Genomic DNA, 24,955 nt, shown 5'->3' with positions numbered 1-24,955 from the left:
TATTGTCTCGAGGGTCAGCCGCTGGTGGCACAGTGGAGGCTGTGTGCTAACGAAGTCGGAGGTGGGTGCTGTTGTTACGGGAACTTGAAACTTTGTCATGTGCCACCGTTTTGTCAGCTGGACTGGGGGGGAGCAGGGCATTTCCTTTGCACATTAACGCCCTGTAATTTCCCTGCTGGACAGCCGGGCTTCAGCGTAACGCTGGCGTTTACGCAGCAGCTTGTTACATCACAGGGAAACATGGTGGACACCAGTCAGAAACGGCCTCAAGCGCACTGGCTCAGCGCTGATGTACCCCATCAATTGAGCGCTCCGGTGTGATCGACAGCAAAGCAAAGCCAGGGGCAACTTGATCCATTTAGTCAGTCGGTGCCAATGTGTTGAACCCTGCAGAGCCACGAGGGCTTTAGATGCATTGTAACCTTTTACAGCGGGCTGCATCGATCGCTGCCTGTTAATACAAGCCCATAAATGTTGTAGAGGGTGTCAGGAAGTTCTTGGGAGTTGTGAACAGATTAGATAAGTGGATAGAAATGAGTGGAAAACATTCCTCTTTATCTGCTGTTCCTCTGGGATTTATTGTAACACAAGACACCAGATCCAAAAAGGTACATGCAGACACGCAGGGAAAAATGTAAAAGAAAACTTTATGAGCCTCTTTTGGGAATGAAAACGCCATTTCAGTCGGACGTACACACTGCACTGTGTCAGGAGATGTTGTTGAAAACCGTGGCTGCAGAGATGAATTTCTAAAACAGTTTAGAGTGGAGCTGCTTCTTGAATTAGCTCTGAAGAAACACGGGTATGAATGTCAAGTTAAACCGTAATAGCATGAATGGCAGGTAGATCCACACCTTCTGAATGTGTCTGATTTAGTTTTTTTTTTTTTTTTCTTTGCATCAGTGAAACAGTTTGATTAAAACACAGGTGACAGAAATGTGTTGAACTGGAACTAAGACTCTGGTTCTGCCTCTCAGTCCAGTGCTTTTAGGGCCCTTTTTGGGCTTTTTGGTTTTAATATTCGAGCACGCAACGAGGACAGAGCATCACAAAATAACAAATGTTATATGACGCATCAGCTTTTCATTCTCCGAGGTTTCTGACATTATATAAGACTTTCAAAGCTTGAACAGTTTGTTCAGTAAGTGTCTCCAAATGACATTTAATCAGCTGAGTGTACAGTTTGCTTCCTCTTTTCAGCTCAACGTGGGTCATTTGAGTTTGCATTCTGGCTTCCAAACGCACACCAAACTGAGCGCGCCTCAGATACTAAACAGAATAACTTTTACATATGTTCGAGTTCAGCTGTGCAGCTGCAACCAAGTGGTCAGTTTGGGACATCGGATTTCCATTTCAGTCAGTTGTTCGACTGCCTGTCTCACTCTTGCATCGAAAGTGTGTGTTTGACTCGTGTTACACTTTACAAAGACTGAACTCCCAAATGCTGTTTATCTGCTTTGTGATATTGGAACAAGAAGCTTTTCAAAATTATTATTGTGTCTAAATTCATTTTAGCAGTTGGAGCCTCTCTAATAAAGATGTTGGACTGAAATAGTTGAGCTTTATTGTTCTCGTTAGTCTATCATCTAAGCAGGAATGTGGAGCAGTTCCGCACCAGACTAACCAGTATCATCAAAGATGGCTGCCAGTGTGGTGTGGGCGTCTTGTTTTGAGACTCTCGTGTGTCTTCTCAGGCGACGGCAAACCCCGGATGCGTCATCGATAATTTCGTGCGCTCGTCTGTTTGATTGTGCACTTTCAAGGCTAACACAAAGCATGTGTTCGACTGACCTGCGGCAGATGCCAGGGTTGAGGAAGCGTTTTGTCTCTGAGAGTTGGCCCAGACTTTGAGGTGGGGGGGGGGGGGATTACAGATGCTAGAGATGGATGAAGAGCGAGGAAGTGGAAGAGTTGAAAACAGGGGGGAAAATGGGCGCACATGGCGGCCAGAGGTTGACCGTTTCACTGCTGGGTGGCTGACTTGTCTCTCATTTCATGTGTCTGTGCTGGGGAGTGGGCAGCAGAGTAGGTTACTGGGGCCACAGTAGCTGGGCTGAGGTGGGGGTGGAGAACGGGGGCAGAGTTTTGCAGTCTAATGGCACAGCGCTGCATGTTAGGGCAGTGAGGTCAGAAACATTAAACAGAACCTAGTGTGAGCCAGTCGGTTCATTGCCAGAGTAGTTTTCCCTGATTTAAGGGCTGCATTAGCTAACTAAGACGAAGAGTACCTATAAATTTGAGTCATTTTACTTTCTTCTCCAGAAAATCCAAATGTTTCGTTTCTTTTTATTGAAACGCATTACTTGAATGTTGTTGCTTGATTAAAACTTAAACATGGCAGTGAAAAGACCCTAAAAGAAGACCTCCAAGTAACCTGCCCAGTGGCACACGGAGACCCACCTCCTTGCTTGGATTTGCGTGAAATAACCACAACAATAATTAGCCTGTCACTCAGAGAGAGGCTGTTGGTATCTCAGCAGGCATCTGGCAGCCTCCGGGGTAAATATGGCACCACTATATTTCCCTAACGCTCACACCCTTCTTCCTTGTAGCACAAAGACAACTAGAAAAGCATATTCATTAAAAAAAATAAAAATAGGGCCATTATTTACAGTCGCTTTGAAATGTAAAGAATAAAAACAGAATGCAATGATTTGCAAATCTTATAAAAAGAAAATAAAACACTTTTTGACATCTAAAATGAAGATATTGCTTTTTTATGCTTTGTAGAAACAACTATAGTGCGTTGCTTACAGAATTAGTGAAGTACTACAGAGAAAATGAAATATTATTTATGTAATGAACACATTTTGAACATTTTGAAAACAACAATTAAAAAAACACGCTGAGTTGAAGGTCTCTTTCAAATGAATTAAAAAGCTGAAATTACAACTTGCAAATGGCATCATTAAATGTTCTATTTTCTTCAGATATTTTTCTTTTTTCTCATGTTTCTCCATACTTGGTGAGTGTGACGCATATTTTGAGCGACGAAAAATGATGAACAATAAAACATAATTTTATTTTGATATTTCAAGATCACAATCTTCCAATTTAGAACTACAATTTAAAAAAAACCCCCACAAATTTATTTTATTTTCCCAAGCCACACGGAGCCGCAGCATCAGGATGAAGGAACTGCATGCGGCTCGCCGATCCCTGAGCTAGAACCTCTGAAATAATCCATCATTTTACAGAACATGTATCATCAAACCGTCCCACACCATGTAGACACAGTTTTTTGCAGATGGTTACACCTCTGCTCAGCTTTTCTTCTGAGAGACTTTGCCTCTCTAAGGTGTTCTCTTTATACCCAATCGTGTCACTGACCTGTTACCAATTAACCTAATTAGTTGCAACATGTTCCTTCAGCCTTTTCTTTTCAGTGCCGCTTACTTTTCCAGCCCTGTCTCAACTTTTTTGGGACGTTTTGCTTTCAACAAATTCATAATGAGCTCCTATTTGTCATGAAATGGTTAAATGTCTTGCTTTTAACATGGTTGAATAAAACATTGGTTTATGAGATTTTTTTTTTTTTTTTTGGAACTGGGGCTGTAAATTAATTCTTGTTTTGCCTATGCTCCACATTTGCACCAGGCCCATGAAATCTGACTGGGTAGTTTTTGTGTAACCATGCTAAAAAACAAATAAACAACATGGCACCAACACCTCATATGTAGAGTCGCAGTTGGGGGAAATTAGGCGAGAATATGGCCTCTTTATATGCAGCCTGTGATCTCCAGGGAGGCAGCTCAAGCATGGCCAATAAAACACCGTGAATAGACACCAGTGTTGCATGGGTAGGATGCCATTCTGGAGCCACGCGTAAGACTACACGATTCATGTGTGGCAATGCTAAAAGAGAAGTAAACATCTTGCAGTGTGTGAATAAGCCAGTGTAAGCTGCTTCATGTTGGTTAAAAAAGGGTTGGAAAACATGTCGAATCTAAAATTATGAACCCTGAAACAGACTTTCCCTTGAGGTTGCATCAAGGTTAGCTGAGTGTGTTTTACCCGTATTCCACCAGCAGGCCTCACTCAGATGCTCCATTACCTCCGGGTGTATTTAGTTTCCACGTGCATCCGGCTTCAGTCTTTAGATTGATCTCCGGCTGAGGGCCTTGTTATTCTGAGGGTTCATTAGGCCGCATGCAGGTGGTGCCGTGCTGCACGGAAGCTGCCCAGCTGATGACCTCCGTGTAAAATATAAAGGTATGAAAATACTCAGGCGGAAAGACATGAGGTTATCTATAATTCATCGTCTTATGTAACCACGAGCGAAGGTCTCTAATGTTTTACAGGGGCGCATCGGTCTGCAATTGTGTAACCTATCAAAACCTTTTATAGGTTTTTACTGCTTTTGAGAGATGTCAATGAGTGTGTGAAGCCAGAGTGGCCTTGAGATCAGGGTCATTTGTGTGTGGACGGGCTGATGAGGGCACAGCTGGGCTTTAAGGCAGCACTGTACTCAAAACAAACGCCACGCTTGTGCTCTCTTCAAGAAGCATTAAATGGACTCTTGAAAGGAGAAAAATTTACTTTTTGTGGAACACGCTGCCCTGAGATCTCAAGAAGCAGCTGCCAAAAGAGAAAAAAATGTAGGGAAATTTTCCTCCCTCCTTAATGGCTCTGCCATCTCTTTACAATCTCCTATAGTCTCTCATTCCCTCGGTCCCTACTGAAAAGTCCCCAAACTGCCTCTTCCTGTTGTAAATCTAAATCTAGGAGGCAAACAGGGCTCCTTGCACAGAGGGAAAAGCAGTACATGAAAAGGCAACACACGGCCTTGAGTGAGTCATCTTATGTAAGGGGAGTGTCTCCACACTCAGCCACGAAGCCGCAGCCTCGATGGCGTTTAACAAAACATCTATTCTAGGTCTCTTTCAAGTTGTGAGCGATCTAACCATTTTTGGGGGCCCAAACTGGATGAAAATGCATAAATATGCATCAGATTCCTGCTTCTTGTACAGTTGAAATGTCTGGCAGAACAGAAGCTCAGCTAGCGTGGCGTCCACCGTGCATGTTGAAGCGATTCGTCTGCATATGGTTGTTATTGAAGGATCTGCAGCAGAGACCTGAGAACAAACGCGTGCAAACATAGAAACATATTTGTAACCCTGTGGTCGGATTTCTTTGTTTATTACCGATATTTCCACACAAACTTTTTATAAATACGACTCTTCTCTCAGCTAGCAAAAAACACTCATTTCATCAATGTGGTGATATGCCAGATGGGCTGGCGTAATGAAACAGGTGTTCGAGTTCAACATTTATGCACAAAGAACATCCTGTTCCCATTAAGGAGGCAGGTGGGCCTTTTTATAGAGGTTTGTTTCTTCAGTCTTGACATTGATTTATCCTGTGATGTAGATTGATATCACGTTCAGACACATCCAACCAGGTAGTATAAGAGAAAACAAAGAAATGTGGCACACAGGAGGATAGGGGTTTAAGGAACTTTTTGGGTGTTTCCTAAGAAAGCATAAGAATCCACCCAAAACATGAGTCACATAATGGTTTTCAGGTAAACCTTTTTAGTCCACACATTCAGAGGTGGCAACATGTGGAATAAGTTCCATTATGCCAAAGATTGATGGTACTTTCTCAGGATAATACACACATTTCACGCCTCAGATATGTGAATAATACAGTAACTTAAAATACAAAACAGACTAAATAGTCTGAAGTGACTAAATAGCTTCCATTCTTTTGTTTGGCCCTGTGCTCAAATCTCACCAAGTCCTTTCTCTCCAGTGTGTCATCACCTCACTAATTCAGCACAGTCTGAATAGAGCCCACTTAACACAAAGGGTGAATGAGCTGCCTGTACTGCTGCTACAAGACGCTCCGCTTTATTAGTTAACAAAGACACTCAGGCTCTTGAGGAGACTTTTGAGAGCCTCATCAGAAAAGATTCACTTGTGAAGCATTTTCCAAGTTGTTTCACAGATATTTTTCCATAACTGTTTATTTTCTCATAGTCATCATTCTTGTATAGCACTTCAGTTGTCAACAGTGTAATTTTTCCGCTCTGGTCGGGTGTTTGTGTGTGTGTGTGTGTGTGAGCTGGGACTCTTTATGCCACTGCGGTTGACAAATGAGACCTCAGATATGAAACCTGCAGGTACGATGAGGCAAACTCAAGCTGATGCATGCTCTATTTGAACTCTGATCTGGTTTAAAAATCTGCATCAGCACAGCGCACATAATAAAGGCACCTTGCTGTACAGTTAGGGGTAAATAGTGGTTTCACCTGGTGCTTGAAGGTCATCATCTTTTTTCATGGCGGTAACCTTTTAATCTCCTGATATCTCTGTTCTGTCCGTGAAGGTAAAAATCCCACTGACAGCGAAGAAGCTGGCGACTACGGAGCACCTAATCCTGGACCCGCATTCAAAGAGGTGTGGCAGGTGAAGGTGTGGCCCAAAGGCCTGGGTCAGGCCAAGAACTTGGTCGGCATCTATCGCCTTTGCTTGACTGACAAGACGGTCAACTTTGTGAAACTGAACTCGGATGCTGCTGCGGTGGTGCTGCAGCTGATGAACGTGAGACGCTGTGGCCATTCAGAAAACTTCTTTTTTGTTGAGGTGGGACGCTCTGCTGTGACAGGCCCAGGCGAGTTCTGGATGCAGGTGAGTCTGTAATTTGCCAGTCCAGTAAATATTGACAGTTTCTTTTACCTTCCAGTCCCACATATACCTAAAGAGCCAGTAATAAACAGAGGAATCTGCAAAGTTTAGAGCAACGCACCCCAGCATTTCAATCTGACCTTTTGCTATGTAGTTAGACTACACACAGTGGACAGATATAAATGGAAGAAAATTCACTTGAAGTTGTCAGTTGATAATGTGTAACTTATAAGTTCACAAATGAATATACTAAAATTATGGTTTGTGTTCACTATTTGTGATTACTTGTATGTCATGTCCAAGGTTGATGACTCGGTGGTGGCCCAGAACATGCATGAAACCTTGCTAGAGGCTATGAAAGCACTGAGTGAGGAGTTCCGCCAACGCAGCAAATCTCAATCAAGCTCTGGCCCAGGAGGAGGTGCTACTGCTTCTAATCCCATTAGTGTTCCCTCACGCCGCCATCACCCAAACCCTCCTCCCAGTCAGGTTGGATTCCTCCGTCGCCCCCGAACTGAGCCCCCCGGAGGAGCTAATGGAGGACCAGCGGTCAGCAGTGCCAGTGCTTCTCCCACTCCGCGGCATAGCTTCCCAAGATCTCGCACCGCCAGCGACGGAGGGAAAGGTGAGGATGGGATGGCAGGGTCCACTCCACTCCATGGCATGAACTCTAGCCCCTCTGCTAATGGCTCCTGCTCCACTACCCCGATCCTCAGATCAAAGTCGGCCCGTTCAGCTCCGACCACAACTGTTAAAGCTCCTTTTGGGTTGATGCGCTCCATCTCCACCCCCGCACCTTCCCCAGCTCCAAGTCTCTCATCTAGCTCTGGGCATGGCTCTGAGTTTGGAGGCATTACATCAACTGGTGCTGTCCCAGGGTCTGGTACCTACAGTTGTGTTCCCTCTCATGCCTCTGTCTCAGGCTCACCCAGTGACTATGGCTCATCAGATGAGTATGGTTCCAGTCCAGGGGATCACACCCATCTCCCCTCCCCAAGCCTCCCTGGAAGCTCTGTTGGTAGCATCAGCAGCCAGTCGCTTGGTGAAGATGGAGCCAACTATATCCTGATGGATCATCGTGGTAGTGGTGGAAGGTGTAATCAAGGGAGCATGATGTCGAATGCCCAGCCTGTTCAAGGAACACCAGTCTGTGGCTCCCAGCTGCAGTCTCGAAGAGTGCTGCGCCGCTCCTCCAGCCGTGAATGTGAAACTGAACGTAGGCTGCTGAGCAAGCGTGCCTCCTTACCCCCTATGGCCCTGGAAAGACTGGTCCCATGTCAGCGACGAGGTGATGAACCTGCAGATGAAGATTCAGCTGATTATGCCATCATGTCGAGCACAAGCCGAGAGTCCTTTACTCCCACCTGCTCTTCCACACAGAGGGAATCAGCCATAAACGCTTGTGTGGCGGGAGGAGGGTACCTGGATGTGGCAGGGGAGTTCAAAACTGAAGCGGCTGGAGTAACAGAGGCTAGTGTAGATTTAGGCGTGGACAATGGATACATGTCCATGCTGCCTGGAGTCACTCAGCCTCCGGTGTCCTTATCCCAATCACTGGCTGTCTCTGTCCCTGACTCAGATTCCAAACCTGCTGATGACTACATGGCCATGACCCCTAACAACAGCGTGTCTCCCCCTCTGCAGATCCATCCTCTACCAATCTCTGATGGCTATATGATAATGTCTCCCAACAGTAGCTGCTCCCCAGACCAGCGTGGAGGTCTCTCTGGAGGGGTTTGGGTAGGCAGTGGAAGTGCAGACAGCAGGGCTGGCAGTGACTATATGAACATGTCTCCAATTAGTGCTCGCTCTGTAAATGGTAGCCCCCCACCTCCTGAGCACACCTGCCATTTGGAGACCAGTTTGCAACAACAAGTCCCCAAGATGGTTTATTCTTACTATTCCCTTCCCCGGTCATACAAACATAACCCCTCTGCTGGACATTTCGATGATGGGCCTGGACGAGGCAGAAGGCCCAGTGGAACTTGTAGTAGGGGAATGGGTGGTGGTAGAGCTTTTGGAGGGTGTCAGGAGCAACCAGCAGCAGGTAGTTCAGTGGTTGGACGTCACCTTTCACTCTCCTCATCCTCCTACTCCTCCAGCTCAGCCAGTAGTGAGAGTCTTGGGGAGGGCGATGATCGGACTACTCAGGCTTTGAGTAACATATCAAGTGGTTCTCAATCCAAAGATGAGAGCACAGTAGCTCAGAGACGGGGCTCTGGTGGGTTGTCTAAGCAAGGTAGGCATACTAGAAACAGACCAGTGAGCCTGTTTGTTGATGTATCCAAGGCTAACACCCTTCCAAGGGTCCGTGAGAACCCCCTTCCCCCAGAACCTAAGAGCCCTGGGGAGTATGTAAGCATTGAATTCAAGGGGGAGCATTTCAACCATATGGGGGTTGGCGCAGGGCGTGGTAGGGGTCTAAGACATGGCTTCTCCCTGCCTCATGGCTCAAAGAGCCAGCATCTTCAAAACAGACCAAGTTCTTGTGTAGGGAACTTTATCCCACTCTCCCATAGTCCGTCTGCCCCCATCACTCCCCCAGCTGCCTCTGAGTATGTCAACATGGACCTGGGCCCTTCTCCATCCCCCTCACCACTCTCTCTTATCCCATCAGTTTTCCCTGCTTTCCACACCCCTCCCACACCTCCGACTTTTGCTCATGCCCGTAATACCTGTAAGGACGCTACTACTAGTCCTTGTGAAGACGTTGCCGAAGTGGCTGAGGTAGCTCCTAGGAAAACCAGAGAAAATAATCCGTCAGTGACTGAGTCTGAGTCCCCTACATCTACATCCTGTGGGGACTACACAGAGATGGCCTTCAGTTTGAATAACAACCCTGTTCCTCGGACATCACCCAATGTATTGCCCAAAGTCCCATCTCCCACCAGAACTGAGACTTCTGTTTCAGTGCTGCCACGGGGTCTAGACTTCCCACTTGGCAAATCAGGACTCAACCCAGACCAGGGCGCTAAAGTTATTCGTGCTGACCCCCAAGGACGCAGACGGCACTGCTCAGAAACCTTCCTTGCCTCGCCCTCCCTCCCCACCTCTACCTCCACTTCTTCTTCAACTGCCTCCCTCTTTCCAGAACACACCCAGACCGTGGCCCGCCGTCTGGCATTTGAAAGCATGCTGTGGGGGAATGGTGCTGTGCCTGATCCCCCAACAAACAATCAAACTACATCCACAGAACAAGGTCTTAACTACATAGACTTGGACTTGGTCAACAAAGAGACACCTCACACAGGGCTGGATGGGCCCTCAGGAAGCCAGGCCCCATCTCGGCTCTTCTCTGTTGTGGGTGCAGGCTCCGGGGTCGGCGTAGTGGGCGTGGCAGTCGGTGCCAGCAACGGCTCCGGCCTCAACACTTACGCCAGCATTGACTTCTACAAATCAGAAGAGCTACGGACACATCAAAATGGAAACAAGGAGGGAACAGGTATGAGTTTCCCCATTTATTTCTGTCAAGTCTTAAGCTTTCTTATTGTTTTTCTTTTCTCTCACCACTCTTGATGTTTACCATCTCACTTTCTCCCTTTGTATTTTGTGTTTTGCCTCATGATCCAAGTGAAAAAAATTATTCTTTCAAGATAACCCAATGTAGCACAGCATCCCTTTCCATCCATGCTTATAATCAAACTTTAACTGGCGCCAGTTTACAATGTAGACAATTGTCTGATACGTATGACGGCATTAATCCACAATGTGAGATTCAGATCGGCTCCTGCAGCAATGCATAAATTGATTTCATTGTCTGGGCCCTGCTGTGCGATCACTTTTTATATAATGTGATTAGATAATGTGTTAAAGGCCAGATGGTCTGTAGAAATATTGATGAAGATTAATGCTCTGGAAATATTATTGATCCTCATGAGGTGTCTTGATAGTCTTGTAATCACTCTGAGAGCTGGACGCCACCTCACTCTCCGTTTATAGAGTAGAGCGTATTCTACTCTACTATTCTGCCCCTCCGGTGTGACTAGAGAAGTCAGCTATTGAAAAGAAGAATTACTGAGTTTTGTGAATCCCATTTTTGATGTTATTGCTTCATGAGTTTCCAGAACCCTAGAAGTTCTGGAACATGTGAGCAGCCAAAGGAAGTTGAGAGGTACATAGATTTGCCTACTGGTGGATTGTTACAGTTTAAAAAAAGACGGGCTTCCAGCTTTACACATCTGCTTCTGTGCTGTTAATGCAGCACTGTCTATAAAGAGGGGAGGTCAGTAAGGCCAGAGGATGAATTTTTATTTGTTAACATTTTTTTTCTTCTTTTTTTTCCGATTGTGTGCAACAATTTGCAAGCCCAGGGGGGGGACCACCACGGCTAAACAATGCCTCAGCTAACTCGCTTTGAGATGTGTCCTCATAGAAAAACATTCCCTTTGAACCACTGTCTGCACTAAATTGCCGCTTGAAGAAATAGACGGCTGCAGTTTAAGCAGATAGAGCACTGTTTAAAAAGAGATGTAAGTTTATATGCATCAGTAACGAACTCCATAATCATCCAGCGTGGGGATCTTGTGATTAATGCATCCTGCTAAGCCTCGTTGTTTATGTAGCTTTCACGTGATTTGTACTGTAGGTTGTATTGGAGTTAAACCTCTTGGAGTTTTGTGGTAAACATTTCATAGCTCGGCTTCATAGTTGGATTTAATGAAGAATTTAAGGCATTAGGAAACATTCATCCAGGGATCTTGCGGTGAGCGCAGCACAGCTGAGCTCAACAGTTGGTTTTTATAGATTCCACAGATGGAAATTAACCATCAGCCTGCTTCCATACATCAGTGTTGGTTTTATTGGGAAATGGTGGGCAATATTGGTGGAAGCAGGAGGTGTTTTTAAATAGAAATGCTAGCAGCCTACCACAGGCTGCGGAGAATGTCAGTGGGGCAGCGTGGGGGAAATGTTACACATTGGCTGTGAATGTTGAGATGGGGCCAGTGTTTCACTCACACAGCTCTCAAATGCCTCTGTACAGTGTTCCCCCTCCTTTTATCCCTCTATTCTGCCTCCCCCTCTTTCCTCCTCCAATAAATGATTCTTTTGTTTGAGTGTGTTTGCCGCGATGGGCCGGTAGGCCTCTGCACTGCCAAGCCCCAAGACTAGCGGACTCTCCCGAGACATTTCTCCCCCACGGTTTATAATTTGCGTCTTTTTACTCTGTTTGTTTTTTTATTTGCATCTTCATTTAGTCCTTTTTTTTTCTTCTATTCGTCTCCATTCATGCCTCACAGTGCCTGTTCCAGCCTGACATCTATGCTGGTGGATTTTTGGAATTCCTCCCTCCCTTCTGTTAACTAGTCTCTCTATTGTTCAATTTTTTTTTTTTTTTCATGAAAACCTCTCGTCTTCATGCCGTTCGTCCTCCTCTCCCTTTCACACTGCATTTCAACCCGTCCTTCAGAAGTAGATGTTTTTGTCTCAACCCTCTAGCTGTAGCTATCGGAGAAAGGAGAAAACAAAAGAAAAGCGAACATGATGAGATGGTCGATAATGACCGGCCTGTCTATTACTACACAAAAATACAGGTTAGAAACGACTATGTTGTCTGCGTTTGTGTGTGTGTGTTTTTATGTTCTGCTGTAATTATAGGGGATTTTTTTTTTTTTTTTTTTAACCCACGTCAGGCCCCAGCTTGTATAGGAAAAGGCTGTGTGTATGTCCCAGGGGTGCACTCTTTTGGCACTGAAGGCTAAAGGCTAAAATTGAACATGAGTAGTGGGACATGTGCCAGGGACAATCCTATTGGATAGTTGTTATGTAATATGTAGTGTGCAACAAAAACCTCATGATTTAGATAATGAGGAAAACCATAGTGAGCTGTTTTACCTCGAGTAATGTCGACTGGAGAAAAATCAAATAAGAGGATTTAGATGTGAAGAAAGGGCATTTTTTTTTCTTCTTTGCTACGACCGTATGAGCGACGCTTTAGGGACACTTGGAACAAAAGTCTGATGTAAATTAAAGTCGACATCATTCCAAGTAAACATGAAGTGTGAATTTTACCATCTGTTCTTCCAGCCGCTCCGAACCAGCCAAATATTGTATTTCTTTACCATCTGGAAGGGATATTTATGCCAAAATAATCCGTCGCCGGGACACAAGACTTCACCAGAGGGAAGGTGTTCCTTACAGAAACCTCCCATGCACACTTATCCTAAACTTTCCTCAGAGCCACATGCCAGCAAAGTCATGCAATGTTGTTCTCATGCATTGAAATCTAAATCAAGTTTTGTTTTGTTGTCCGTTGCAACACACAAATTTTGCCGACAGAACACAGAAGGTGAGGCTGGTGGACTTGTTTACGGTCACCTAATTGGGTAACTCACGCATAACTGACTAATTAGATCAGTGAGATGTCTGCGTCAGCTCGTAGCGTCTGGACTTCTTGTATTTGCGGTTTATTTTTTGATATTTCATCTTTTTCTTCCTCTTTTCAGGCTGCTGTGCAGATACTTTCATGGGTTTTCTCTGCTCTTTTGAGAAAAGGGGGAACTCTGCTGGAGTTCCTTGAATTTATTTATAACCGGTAGGAGGTGCGATCATCTTACTCGTCTGTTCGGGATGTGAGACCGTACATTTTTGGTCTAATTCTCAACAAACGGGCAAATTAAGTTATTTGTTCTTGTTGATATAAGAACTGCTGTCGTTTGATCGTTTTATTTAAAACTAAAGAACCAAAAAATACTGAAATGGGGGAAAAACTTAGTGTAAATAAAGTCATTTTGAGTCCCGTACCATGCACTGAGACTGAGACTGATTTTTTCCTCAAAGTCGCAGGGCATGTGGAGCAGGTAGACGCCAACTTATTTAAAGTAAAGCTGTGAATAGACGAGGAACACATGCACAGAGCCAAATGGTTTTAGGAACCAAATCCTGTCCAGCAGACAGCGGAAGGGATTTGTGATTACGGTAACTCCTCCTCCTCCTTTTCTGTCCTCTTGATCAGACGCTGCAACAAAATGGCATCTTCATAATAAGAGTTTGGACCTGGAAACCTGTTTTCTGCATTAAGCAGGAACCTTTTCCAAGAACTAAGAATTTTTATTAACCAGAGGCTAAATAAAGTTCTGATGGGAAGGAAAATGACCCAGAACTGCGCCCACGACACATAAAACAGTAGACCGGGATTTTCTTCCTGTCCTGTTACTCCCAGCCTCCGTAGTTGTACGTGTACTTTAGGCCCTGAATATTCTTGGCATTACCCGAGGTAGCTGTACGTGAAAAGGGAAGTGACAGAATCTGTCAGACTGCAGCTGATTCAGGCTTTTTCCTGCCAGCTCCCTTCTTAATGTTCACTTCAGTCCACGTGAGAGCAGAGAAAGTTCACGTTTGGACATCCGATGGTGAAGAAGAAGGATCATTTTAATGAGAGGACGCCAGCAGAAATGTCTAATTTAGTCATGAAGCAGGCACTTTGAAGGAACATCAAAAGGCTTGTTTGTTTATGACTAAATTACAAACTTGCTCCCCTAACTGTATCAGACTTTTTGCATCATGATTCGTGCTAACAGAAGATTTCCTGTTGTGTGAAACGGGCAATAGATGATGTCGGCATTGAATTCTCTGCAAATCATAAAGTACAAAATGTATAAACTCTTTTGCCTCATGGCAATGTGTCCGGCTATATGTGTGTAGATGCTCCAAAACTGCCCAGAATGACCATTGCATTCACAACTCGGTATTCTTATGTGCCTGAAAGGATCTATCACGTTTATACATGAGCAAAGTGTCACAATGACCGATAAATTATTAAAAAACCTAAGAGATTTTGTTCCAATGAACCTAAATTGTTGTATTATTTGATCAGTAAATCAAGCGGTAGCCACTTACAACAAGTATGATAATTACTGGAACACAGATATGCTGCACATTTAATGCATTAATTCCTCGACACACAACACGGTTTCCCTGCGCGGGCAACAGGCTTGCCTTGCTGGGTTTGTAATCCGAGCCAGCACAGCACTAGTTCAGACTGACAGCACTAGTAGTGTTATGTAAAATCAACCACGTGGCTGGGACATGACCCCCAAAGAAGGTTAGGCTTAGGATAAGTATACTAAATGTACTAATATATTCTACTCAAGATAATGAAATGTATATAAATCCGTATGTGTGTGTATATGCAAATGTGCATTCGCTTGTTTGTCTGCTGAGATATTTGCCGTGTGCTGGAGGCAGAAAGCACTCCATCCTCCCCCTGTACAGTCAGTGTCTCAGCACAGTGACTCATCGCTCCGCTCATATTAATGCAGAGTGTCAGTGTGCACAGATGTGCAGCAGAAGCAGCAGGGCGAAACATGTGGAGCCCAAATCCAGGGTTTATATGGGACTCTGAGTCCTCTTGCATCTCTTGGCAGCTGAGTAGGTAGTTTTAAGTATTTAGATGCTTTTTAAACAAAAACCTTTTTTCAATTAAATCTGTGTTTATTTATTTAATTCAACCTCTTTTGGATCAAGGGAGACTAAGATGAGACGTAAACAGCAGCACATTTAGGTTCAGCAATCTCATAATGGCAGATTTGAACCTCCCAGATTTTCCTCCTCTTGTGGTCGACGGTTGTATAATCGACTGTGTTCGGAAAAGCAAGACGAGTCGGGAGCTGCACCCCTGCAACTTGTGATTATGTAATCCGTATTAAAATGGAAATGAGTTTAAATTTCTCTGAAAATTAGTTCAAACTCAACTTTCTTTCATTAGCCTAATTACAGCCTTACACAACTGATTTGCCCACACAGGGAGATGCGGGACAAAGCTGCGTGGTTACATGAGGACAGCTGCGCGGCCCCAATCCATTTCCTCTTCGCTTTGAGTAAACAAAAACCATATTTCTGTGTTTATCTAATATTATTCCTCACATTTGTTTGAGGCCTACAACCCTGGATCTTTGCGAGGAGGGCAGTTTGTTTATGTGGAGGCCAAGGATCCGTCCTTCGGTGAAGTCCAGCTTGTTTGGGTGGTCTGCTCGGGGAGGTGACGCACTCACACCGCACATAGCAACAACTCTCCTGTGTTTGGGTTTTTGGGGAGTGTTGAAGGTTGCGTATGTAAGTGTGTAGGTCCCACGGCACACGTGTGGAGCTTGAAGGCTTTTAAACGGACCGTGTGATGAGGTCATCTGGCTGCGCAGAGGCAGCAGCTCCGTCTCATTTCAGCCCTTTCCGTCCATCCACTTAGGTAAATCCGAGGGGCTAGAGGAGTAATCCGGGTTGATTACTGAAAAAAAACACACAAATGCAGCGTTGTGACGGTCGACCAAGCTGCCGCACGCACCACTGCGCACTATGCAGAGATCAGGGCGGCCCGGTGAAGGCCAGCAGCAGTCAGCAGTCTGAGTTCAACAATACAAATCGCTCTCAAAGTACAGAGCAGCTGGAAACGGTCACATGCTGCGATGGTATCACAAATGTCTTTGTAGTCGCGTTTAGCACCATGTGGAAATCATGTTCTGAGCGAACAGGTGTTGTGTAGGGCCGGATTAGGTTTGGTGATGGATGTCCACTCGATCCGGGTTCTGGGGCACCTTCTATGTTGGGTCAGCTGGCTCGGATAACAACGGTCCTGTGAACTCTTACCGAAGCAGCTCCGAGTTTTCAGGCCTCAGAACGTCAGGCGGCAGAACGTTCAAACTCTGGAAAGTTGTTGTGGTGGAAGTCACTGTAGCTTTTGTTAGGATTGGCTTGGTAAACATTTAAGTAATGAAGTAATGCTTATATTTCAGCCAATGCGGTCCAACTGAACTCAGCTCAACTTTATGAAGGAGAAAGAGAACGAACGGTTTCAAATAAACAGGGAGGAGGAGGGACTAAAAACAAACTCTTTAGTTTGAGGAGACTGTTCATTTGCGGTTTATTATGTCAGGATCGTCTCCATGCGGGTCTTTTTCATGCAGAACAGGGTCCAACTCGGTGAGACTTGCTTCCTCCTCCTCAGTGCCGGGTGCTTTTCTCAGCTGGCGCTGCAGTGAACATGCCCTTAGAGTGGAGAGTCATCCCACCGTGGAAGCTGGACGAAGTGTTTCACAGGCATTTAATGTGACGTTTCTCTCTGAGTGATCTGCAGCGTTTTAACGTGTCTGCTTCGACCAGATGTAACTACAAACCAACCCAGTTAGGCCGAACCTGCAGTTACATGATTCAGATTAGCAAGTGCAGCACGCTGAAGAGTGATTTCAACCAGTTCTGAACACAATCTGCCCCCAGTCTGTTCAGAAATCAGCTGTTTTCCTGATGTGATAAAGGCCATCGTCACCTATTAAAGAAGAATGAATCAAAGGTGCTGGAGTGACGTGGAGAGGAGTGAGACAGTTGGTCTTCTTAGATGCTGCCACAGACTAATCTTCCTTTGAGTTTGAGTCAGAACTGGGAGGATTTGGCTCTGCAGAATGAATAGAGACTAAATCTCTCCTGTGTGTGTCTGCGGGTTGCCATGCGGTGTCGGTGCGCACTTGTTGAACCTTCATTCGCCTCCCTCCTCACTGAACTGACTCACACCGCTCATGAGCTAAACGGCACTGTAGATGTTGCCGTCCTCTCCACTCGGATGGAAAGTTTCCTCAGTTTGCAGATCGTGGAGGTAATGTTTACCATCACGCCTACATATTTGCTCTTGTGCCATTATTATCATTGTTATCATTCGCCTCCATCCAAAAGCCTTTTGACTGAGACCTGTTGACACTTGAACCCTGAAGCTTGAAATGCCGGCGAACATGCAGGATGGATGGCTTTTTGTTGGGGAGCGCCGAGTGTGGGAGGAAAGCGTTGAAATTAAAAACAATTCCCTTCATTTATTTGGATGGAGCTGTGGCAGACAAAAGAAAATACCAGGAAAAAGTTTGAAAAGGAGGAAGTGTGTGCTCTGTTGCCGTGGTGATCGGCAGTATATCGTTTTCACGGCTTCTCCCCGAAAACATCATCACCTGCCCGCCTTTGCGTTTTCTTGCTTCTTCCCAAGACCTTGAGCTGGCTGGTACTCCTCTCCTGCTACATGAAGCAGATTTAAACACACACACACATGCGCCACCTGCTCCTGGTGCCGTTGGAGGGGAAAAGGATGCGACTTTGAGGGTTCAGACCCGAGCGGAAGAACACATCAGCTGATATGACCTGTGCGTATATTTCCAGTAATTCCACACACCCACCGGGGGGGTCGTATCTCATTTCCCTCATGTCACAGACACATCCATCCTTCACTGCAGTCCAACGGTATCACTTCCAGCCTCGCACACACACACACACACACACACACACACACACATGCAGCCACTCATCGATTAACTGCACGCGACTCGCCTCATTCGTCACAGAGGTTAGGAGGTTCGATATAAACAGAGAACTTATACCTGTCCCACAAATACAGAAAAACTTTTTACAGGAGTTTTATCAGGATTCCAGTGATAAACGATTTATTTTCTTGCTTATCAAGTGAAAGAAGAATCTCACCTCAGCTCTCTGCGTGACGAGATGAAAGAAAGAAATGAAACAATATATCAGCAAGATTTCATATTTTTCCCTTAATGTAGGCAATTATTCTTACGAACGATCCCTTGAAATTCATCCACTCCACTAAAAGATGTAAATCTCTTGTATTTATGTCTTACTTTGAATACTCCGACTCGTATCTGGAGGACGTTTTGCCATTAAAGACGTGTTTTCACGTTCCTCTGCTGAGGGCAGAGGTCTGGTCCTCCCTCAAATCTGACGTTTGAACATCCTTCACCAGCTCGGATTGATTTATGCTTTCACTTCCACTTATCGCTATACAGAGATGCACAGAAATATTAAACACTGAAATGAGCCCCACATTTACTGTCTGCATCACAAACATTCAACAAATGTCAGACACCGATGATAGATTTTATGCAATTAATCAGTCTGTCATCTTTCTGCACTGCACAGTTTTCCTGGAAATCATTCTCAAGCTTAAATGAGCTTAAATAAATGTAGCATAATCAGAGAAATACAAGCGAAAATTCCAAGATCAGAGCGGACAAACTGAGCCAACAGCCTGACCCGTCTGACGAACAGGAGAGTTATTAGTTGGTTATTCCCATGTGTATGTCAGGAGAAAGGGTGTTTAAAGTGCAACATGGCAGAAAAACACGTGAAAGAGGCGTTACTTTGTCAAACATGCCTTTAATTTTGGAGTGTGTGCTGCTCTGGTGTTTGTTAAAGGGATAGTTCCTGTTTGAAACTCGCACTTTATGAAGCAACAAGAAAGAAAAATGGCCTCTAAAGAGAAATTTCTGGGATGGAGTAGCTTTTTGTGATAAAACATTAATAATATGTTTAGTCTGTCAGGATTTAGGCTGAACTTTAGTATTTATTTATGTCCTCACTCCTTTGGCCTTATATGAATCTGAACTTTGGGGAAATTAAGTGTTTCTGTACTACGTCCTATTAACGCCCTCATAAAGGCTTCAGAATTTAATCTTTAAGACCCCCGTCATCCGAAAACGGCCCTACTGAGGGTTACACGACTCGCTCAAGGGCCTGTTGAGAGGACTTAAGTTGAGGTCCTTCTGTTTTTGTGTGGATGTGTTGGTATGTGTGTGTTTCTGGTGGGATGCCCGGCGAAGCAAATGGTAATTAGGTAGTAAAACCTTGACTAATGGCTCAGTACTCTAGTCATGTTTTGACTGACTAGTGCCTTGTTCACACGCATTTGGCACGCACACCAACACAAAGGCAGGCGAGTGAATTGTATTGGCAGCTCGGTCCGTCAAAGAGGCGCCGCTGGACAGGCTAAATGTAAGTGTGTGTTTGTGTGTTTGTGTGTTCTCCTTGACAACTTTCACCGTTGAACTTGTCACTGGATTTGACAGAAGAGCTGTTGGATTACCTGTGCTTTTCATGTATGCTTCTTTTCTTTATTTTTTTCACTTCAAAGCTCTTTAGTTACACCAAAAATTCTCGGTTTGTTTGGTTTACACACATACGTGACAACACGCACATAAATCACACACTCGCAGGTCTCGGGGAGGGAGGCGGGGGTGGGGGGGTGGCGGCCTCGCTCTAAATGGGAGAAGCTCAGAGCTGATGATCTGAGCCAGTCACCTCTCAGGAAGCAGGGATCAGCCAAAAGCTTCCCAGCTAATGGCCAAAATAACCTTCACTGACTGGCTGTGTGATACCACACACACACACACACACCTACTTTCTCTTTTGTCAATACTGTTTTGCTCATTCTTATTTGAACAAAGCCCCTCTGCCCCACCGCCCCCCCTCCTCCGTCTTTATTCTCCTCTTCCTGTCTTTTTACTCCTTCCCGGCAGACTTTTTGTTCGCTTTCCTCTTTATTTTTTCTGACACCAGATTTTCCCTTTTCCCTCTGGCATGCGAGCGGTGAAATGAAAGCGTCTGAGCCCATCCATCTAGATATAATCTACAGGACATGATTTGAGTGACTCAGATCGGAGGACAGATTTCAGATAACTTGCGTTAGTCGGCTGCTTTTTCATTCATCAGGCGCCTTAACGCTCAGATTTACTGCTTTGTCAACTTGTTGATGAGTGCGTTAAAAGAAAAAGTCAGAGTTTTTTGTGGAGATTGAGTAAACAGGACGTGGCATGTTATCTTTAGAAGTTGGAGTGGTGGCTATTAATCAAACTGCGCGCAGCTTTGTGTTTAACGTATACAGACGGGAGTGGCACTAATCTTCTCATCAATGAGAAAGCAAATAAGCGTACTTCTCAGCATGTCAGAGTTGGTATTACTCGTACTCAAACTCATTTAAAGCAATACTATGTAACTTCTCAAAAAGCCCATCATGGAGCTCCCCCTACAGGCTTGGAGGTAATGTACGGTTAAGACACTGTCGTAAATCTCTTTCTCTTCCTTGCTTCATCAGTCAACGTCTTCTTCTGTTTCTTCGGTGCCTCTGCCATGATGATCGTACTGACAATGTTGCGCTAGCTTAGCCTTATACCTGGGAGCGTGAGAGGGGTCTATTTGTTTTTGCGGTAGGTGTGCCAGAAAGCAAGTCGAAGTACTTCCGCTCAGCTCCCGGGCCGGTCCAGCAAAGTTACATAGCGCAGTTTTTCCAACTCAGACCCCCGAAGGGCATAGGAGACAGGCCAATCGTAATATTAAAACTCATTCTAGCCACACAATTTTTTTCAAACTGTTATTTTAAGGTAGAATTGTTACATAGCATTGCTTTAAATCTGATAGTTTTTCCAGATTTCTCAGCTTTTGCTTCTGGCTTTAACTACTTTTCCTCTGCTTTTATAGTTATAAAACACAGTTTTTTGGACTCATTTTTCCTTCCCGCCGGTTCTTTGACTTTTTGCGGCACATGTTTCGACACTCTATACGTTCCTTTCCAGTCTGGACTGCATCTCCTGTGTGTGTGTTTGTGTCTGTACATGCGTGTGTTTCCCTGGCGGCGTGCCATCGCAGTGTGCGAGCGCGATCCTGCTTACAGAGCGCCAATTGTGCGCTGCGGTATGGGATGTATGCCGGGCTGTGAGCGCGTCGGGGCACTGCCTGGAAGAACGGTGAAGCCACCCACCAACCCGCCGGGGTTACTGAGTGCACAGGAGGAGGAGGAGGGAGCGCTTTCCTCCTTTCACACTCCTTTCCTGCCGCCCTTGTACCCTCTCCCAGGAAAGTGTTTGAGCTTCACTTTCCTTTGAGTTTTTGTTTGCCTCCTCTTCTTTTATTCTCTGTCTGTCTCCTTCTGCCGTGTGAATCTTTTTTTCCCGCTTCGCACACACGTCCCTCTGCTGCTTCGGTTTGTCTTGATGTCAGCACCTCCCCATGTTTCCACCCTGATCTGTGTGTGTGTTCCCGGCCAGGGCATCGCTCAGCTGCTGCCTCCCTAACTGGGTTTGTCTGTAAAGAGCTTAGCGCCTGTGGCCGCTGGAAAGCGCTAAGCTGATTACCATCTACTAACGAGCCTCTTCTCACATGGAGGCTGCGTACATGGAGGCTGCGTACATGTGTGCACGGTACTTCTGTCTGGTTGTAATGCTGCTCGTCTGAAGTTGCGTGCTTTGCCGGTACATGCTGGCTTTGCATGCGTTGTTGCCACTTGAGCTGCACCGCGGCTTGGTGGATCAGAGGGATGACGTATACGGGATGAGAGGAGGTCAAAGTTGATCTGAGGGCCAGCTGAAACGCTGACTGTGGCAGCGAGGTGAGAATCTGGTGTCATGCAGAGAGGGTCAAGTTTTTCCTCACAGGAGCCGCCCTGAAATCCTTTTTCACCCACCCACCCTGAGCTTTGCCAGTAGACAGACTAGTTTGAATTGGGTCCAGTTGAGCAAATATCACCTGGATGAGTATCTTTTCTGGCTTAGACAGGAAGGTCGCACACTGCCTGACTATTATATTCATTTGTGTGGACAGTCCTCTGTTAATAAAGTCCCAAAATGTCAGGGCTGAGCCTTCACGCTCATTAAATGATGGTGTAGGTAGTTCAGTATTAGGAGCTTCTGCACACCTTTCCATGTCGGGTATCGTTTTGTCAAAGGTTGATTTGTTGCCGCAGAAGTAGGACTGTCTCAAATCGTTTTGGATCCTCGCAGCTTCTGTGAAAACTTTCCGTGAATATTTGAAGTGGGAGCACACGAACACACAACGAGCTGATTTATGTCGAGAGTCCAGACGGTTTTCTTTATATGGCTCTAAAGTTTGCTCCACAAAGGAAACACAAAGGAACAGTAACATATATGGAAACTGTAAATAAAGACAGGGAAATATATTAAAACTAAAACCGGGATGGGGTCATTCTCAGCACCACGGGCAGGCCGAAGAGGAGAAATGGGTCTTAAGAGTTATTTAAAGCTGGATGTCTTTTATAGTCCGAGTCTGAAATGCACAGACACACGTTCCCCTGCTCTGATAGATGTTACGCAACTGACAGGAGGGAAAGACCAACGTGAAACACCTGTGTTTTATTTTAATTCAGTCAGACAAACTTCCTCGTCCCTCATTTGGAGACTAAAAGTAAAAACAAAAGCAGTCCTGTGGTTTAAGGGGTTTTAAACTGGCACACTGGTTGAATCTAGATGATAATGTGTAAGGGTCACAGAGGGTGATGGATCACCTTTTGGCAGCAATAACTAACCCAAACTAATATGCATTCCCTTCTTAAATAGTCGGAGGGGAAATATGCCAGTTTTTATTTGCAGTATCGGCTCCCCGCTTCAGCCACACGGAGCCTGGAAAGCTTAAACTGGGCGCTTCGATAAGGAATAGAGAAGTGAGGATCACAGCACCAGTGGGCTGCCTTTGACTCCGGATTGCTCAACTCTGGGTGCCAGAAGGGAAACTATAGGCGAAGGCCACACAGACGGGCTTCAGTTGCATAATCCTGACACATCGAGCAGGGCGAACGAACTCTGCAGCTCATTTCATTGTGATCCGGAAACCAAACTGCCAGAATCTGGTTTCTCCTCAGAGAAACGAGCACCTGAAGTAATATTATTATTATTGGTATTTAGGTTCACCTCACACATTTGTGAATGAATGACCGTGAATGTTCGGGCCACCGCTGGAACACTTCCCCATGATCGGATCATTCTGATTTTCTCTTAGGCAACAGAGAGGGAACAAGCGGTACCTCGACCTGCCTTACGTAACTCGCGGGGCAGACTGGATGAGGGAGCAGAGATGTTTGCTTACTGCTGCCATTATTGGCTTGAGAGCGGTCATTAACCTTTAGAGCAATGCCTCACCTCTACGTCAACGCCTCAGCTGAGCCTTAGCCATTACAGCTTCCTGTGCTTTACATTTGCATTTTTTTTTCCAATTGAATTCCCAGTGACACCAGTTGGCAGTTATTTCTCAACTTAATACTCAAAATTCATGTTGATTTTTCAAACCAAAGGTCTCCGGTTTTAGATGAAAGGCATCTTGTTTCTACCTTTTTGTCAGGTGTTCCTAGGAAGACACTAAAACTCTTTGGTAATTTCTCATGTCAGATCATTCTGTTTCTGTATTTCATACATGTGTCGTACACATGTGCGAACCGTCGTAGTTCATGAAGTCTGACAAGTTAGCTTCGAGTTTCATTACTTGAGGCTCAGGTCGCACACTTTTTTACAGCCAGTTCATTATTTATGAGTGCCAGACGGGGATCTTTGCGACGTTTCCAAAGAATCTGTGGACGACAGACATTAACATGTTTCCTGATGTTTATACGTACCTCGTTTCTGAGCTGAGAAGGTTCACACAGCAAAGCCAGAATTTTTTTTTTTTTTAAAGTAAAAACGGCCGAATTCTTCCTCAATCTGTCGTAAGGTCGATCTCACAAATGTCTTCACCGTTTTAGACGTGGTTTATGTTTGAGCCCGCTGTCTTTAAGCAGGAGGGACGTCGGTACAGTGGCGTGTTTCGATTACATCACGTACATTCCCTCCATAGAGACAAGATGGCGACCGTCGAGGGCGAGAAGGGAACCGCTTTCCACCCTCAACTTTTTAATCGTTACGAATACGACATCAAAGTTTTGCCTGGAGCTGATATTTCCAGTGAACACACGTGTGTTTGCTCAAAACAACAAGTGTGAAATTGTAATTAATCATTTAATCGCAGGATTTAACATTCAGTGCAACTAAACACATCACCAACCAAACTCCTCAGTCTGAGCCAAGCACAGCACACACAGGTATGCAGAGAAATCCCAAACTGGGCAGGCCTGCTGTGACTCGTCCCTTTTTCAGTCATTTTTTTTTGTGTTTTTCAGAGATATGTAAAGGAAAATAATCGTTGGGCATAACTTGAAAATCTAAGACATCAAAGCATAATATTATGTAGCCCTGCAGAGATCTTAAAACACACTTTGACTGAGTGCTGGATGAAAGGACTGTAAGTTCATCTGTGATGCGCTTTAATGCTGGTTAATGCTCGTGAAGTCTTTCTCACCGATTGCATTCAGTTGGCACTGTGCAAGGACAACCTGTGGTTGAAATACGATGTTGAACTCAGCTGCTCGGCTTTGGTCGTCATGTTTGCCGGCATATCTTCACGTGCCTTTTTCCTTTGCCAAATTTAAGAGATGTTGAAGTCTTTCCTCCTCGCCTCGCCACAAACGTGCACTGTGGCGGTCAAACGCTTGTGACTCCGCATGTTTTCGCCGCCTGCAGTGACGACTCAGGCCATATGTTATGTATGTGCCTCTGTGGTGTTAATGAGAGCCCTTTGCATCTTAAAGGCTGTTTTGTTGCCGAGTCGGAGACCATTTTTGGAATCTACAATTACCCGCCCCCCCCCCCAACAGGCACACACATACGCCTCTGCACAGCAGTCATCAACACAATGTTCCTCACAGCACCTAAGCGGGGCTTTAAAAGCCTCAAATTGGCAGTGGACAGGAA

General features: G+C 45.2%; 1 protein-coding gene across 1 annotated transcript in view; it reads left to right on the top strand.

The window, feature by feature from the left end:
• Positions 1-24,955, top strand: part of LOC142368396 (insulin receptor substrate 1-B) — a 43,266-nt gene that overhangs the window by 3,952 nt on the left and 14,359 nt on the right. Inside the window, exons 2-3 of the mRNA XM_075450527.1 lie at positions 6,331-6,632; positions 6,933-10,071. Of these exons, the coding sequence (XP_075306642.1) occupies positions 6,331-6,632; positions 6,933-10,071 (3,441 nt within the window). The remainder of the gene's footprint in view (positions 1-6,330; positions 6,633-6,932; positions 10,072-24,955) is intronic.

This window comes from Odontesthes bonariensis, chromosome 19 (assembly GCF_027942865.1).
Source record: "Odontesthes bonariensis isolate fOdoBon6 chromosome 19, fOdoBon6.hap1, whole genome shotgun sequence".
In the NCBI taxonomy this organism is placed as follows: Eukaryota; Metazoa; Chordata; class Actinopteri; order Atheriniformes; family Atherinopsidae; genus Odontesthes; species Odontesthes bonariensis.
This window is presented reverse-complemented; position numbering and strand designations above follow the sequence as displayed.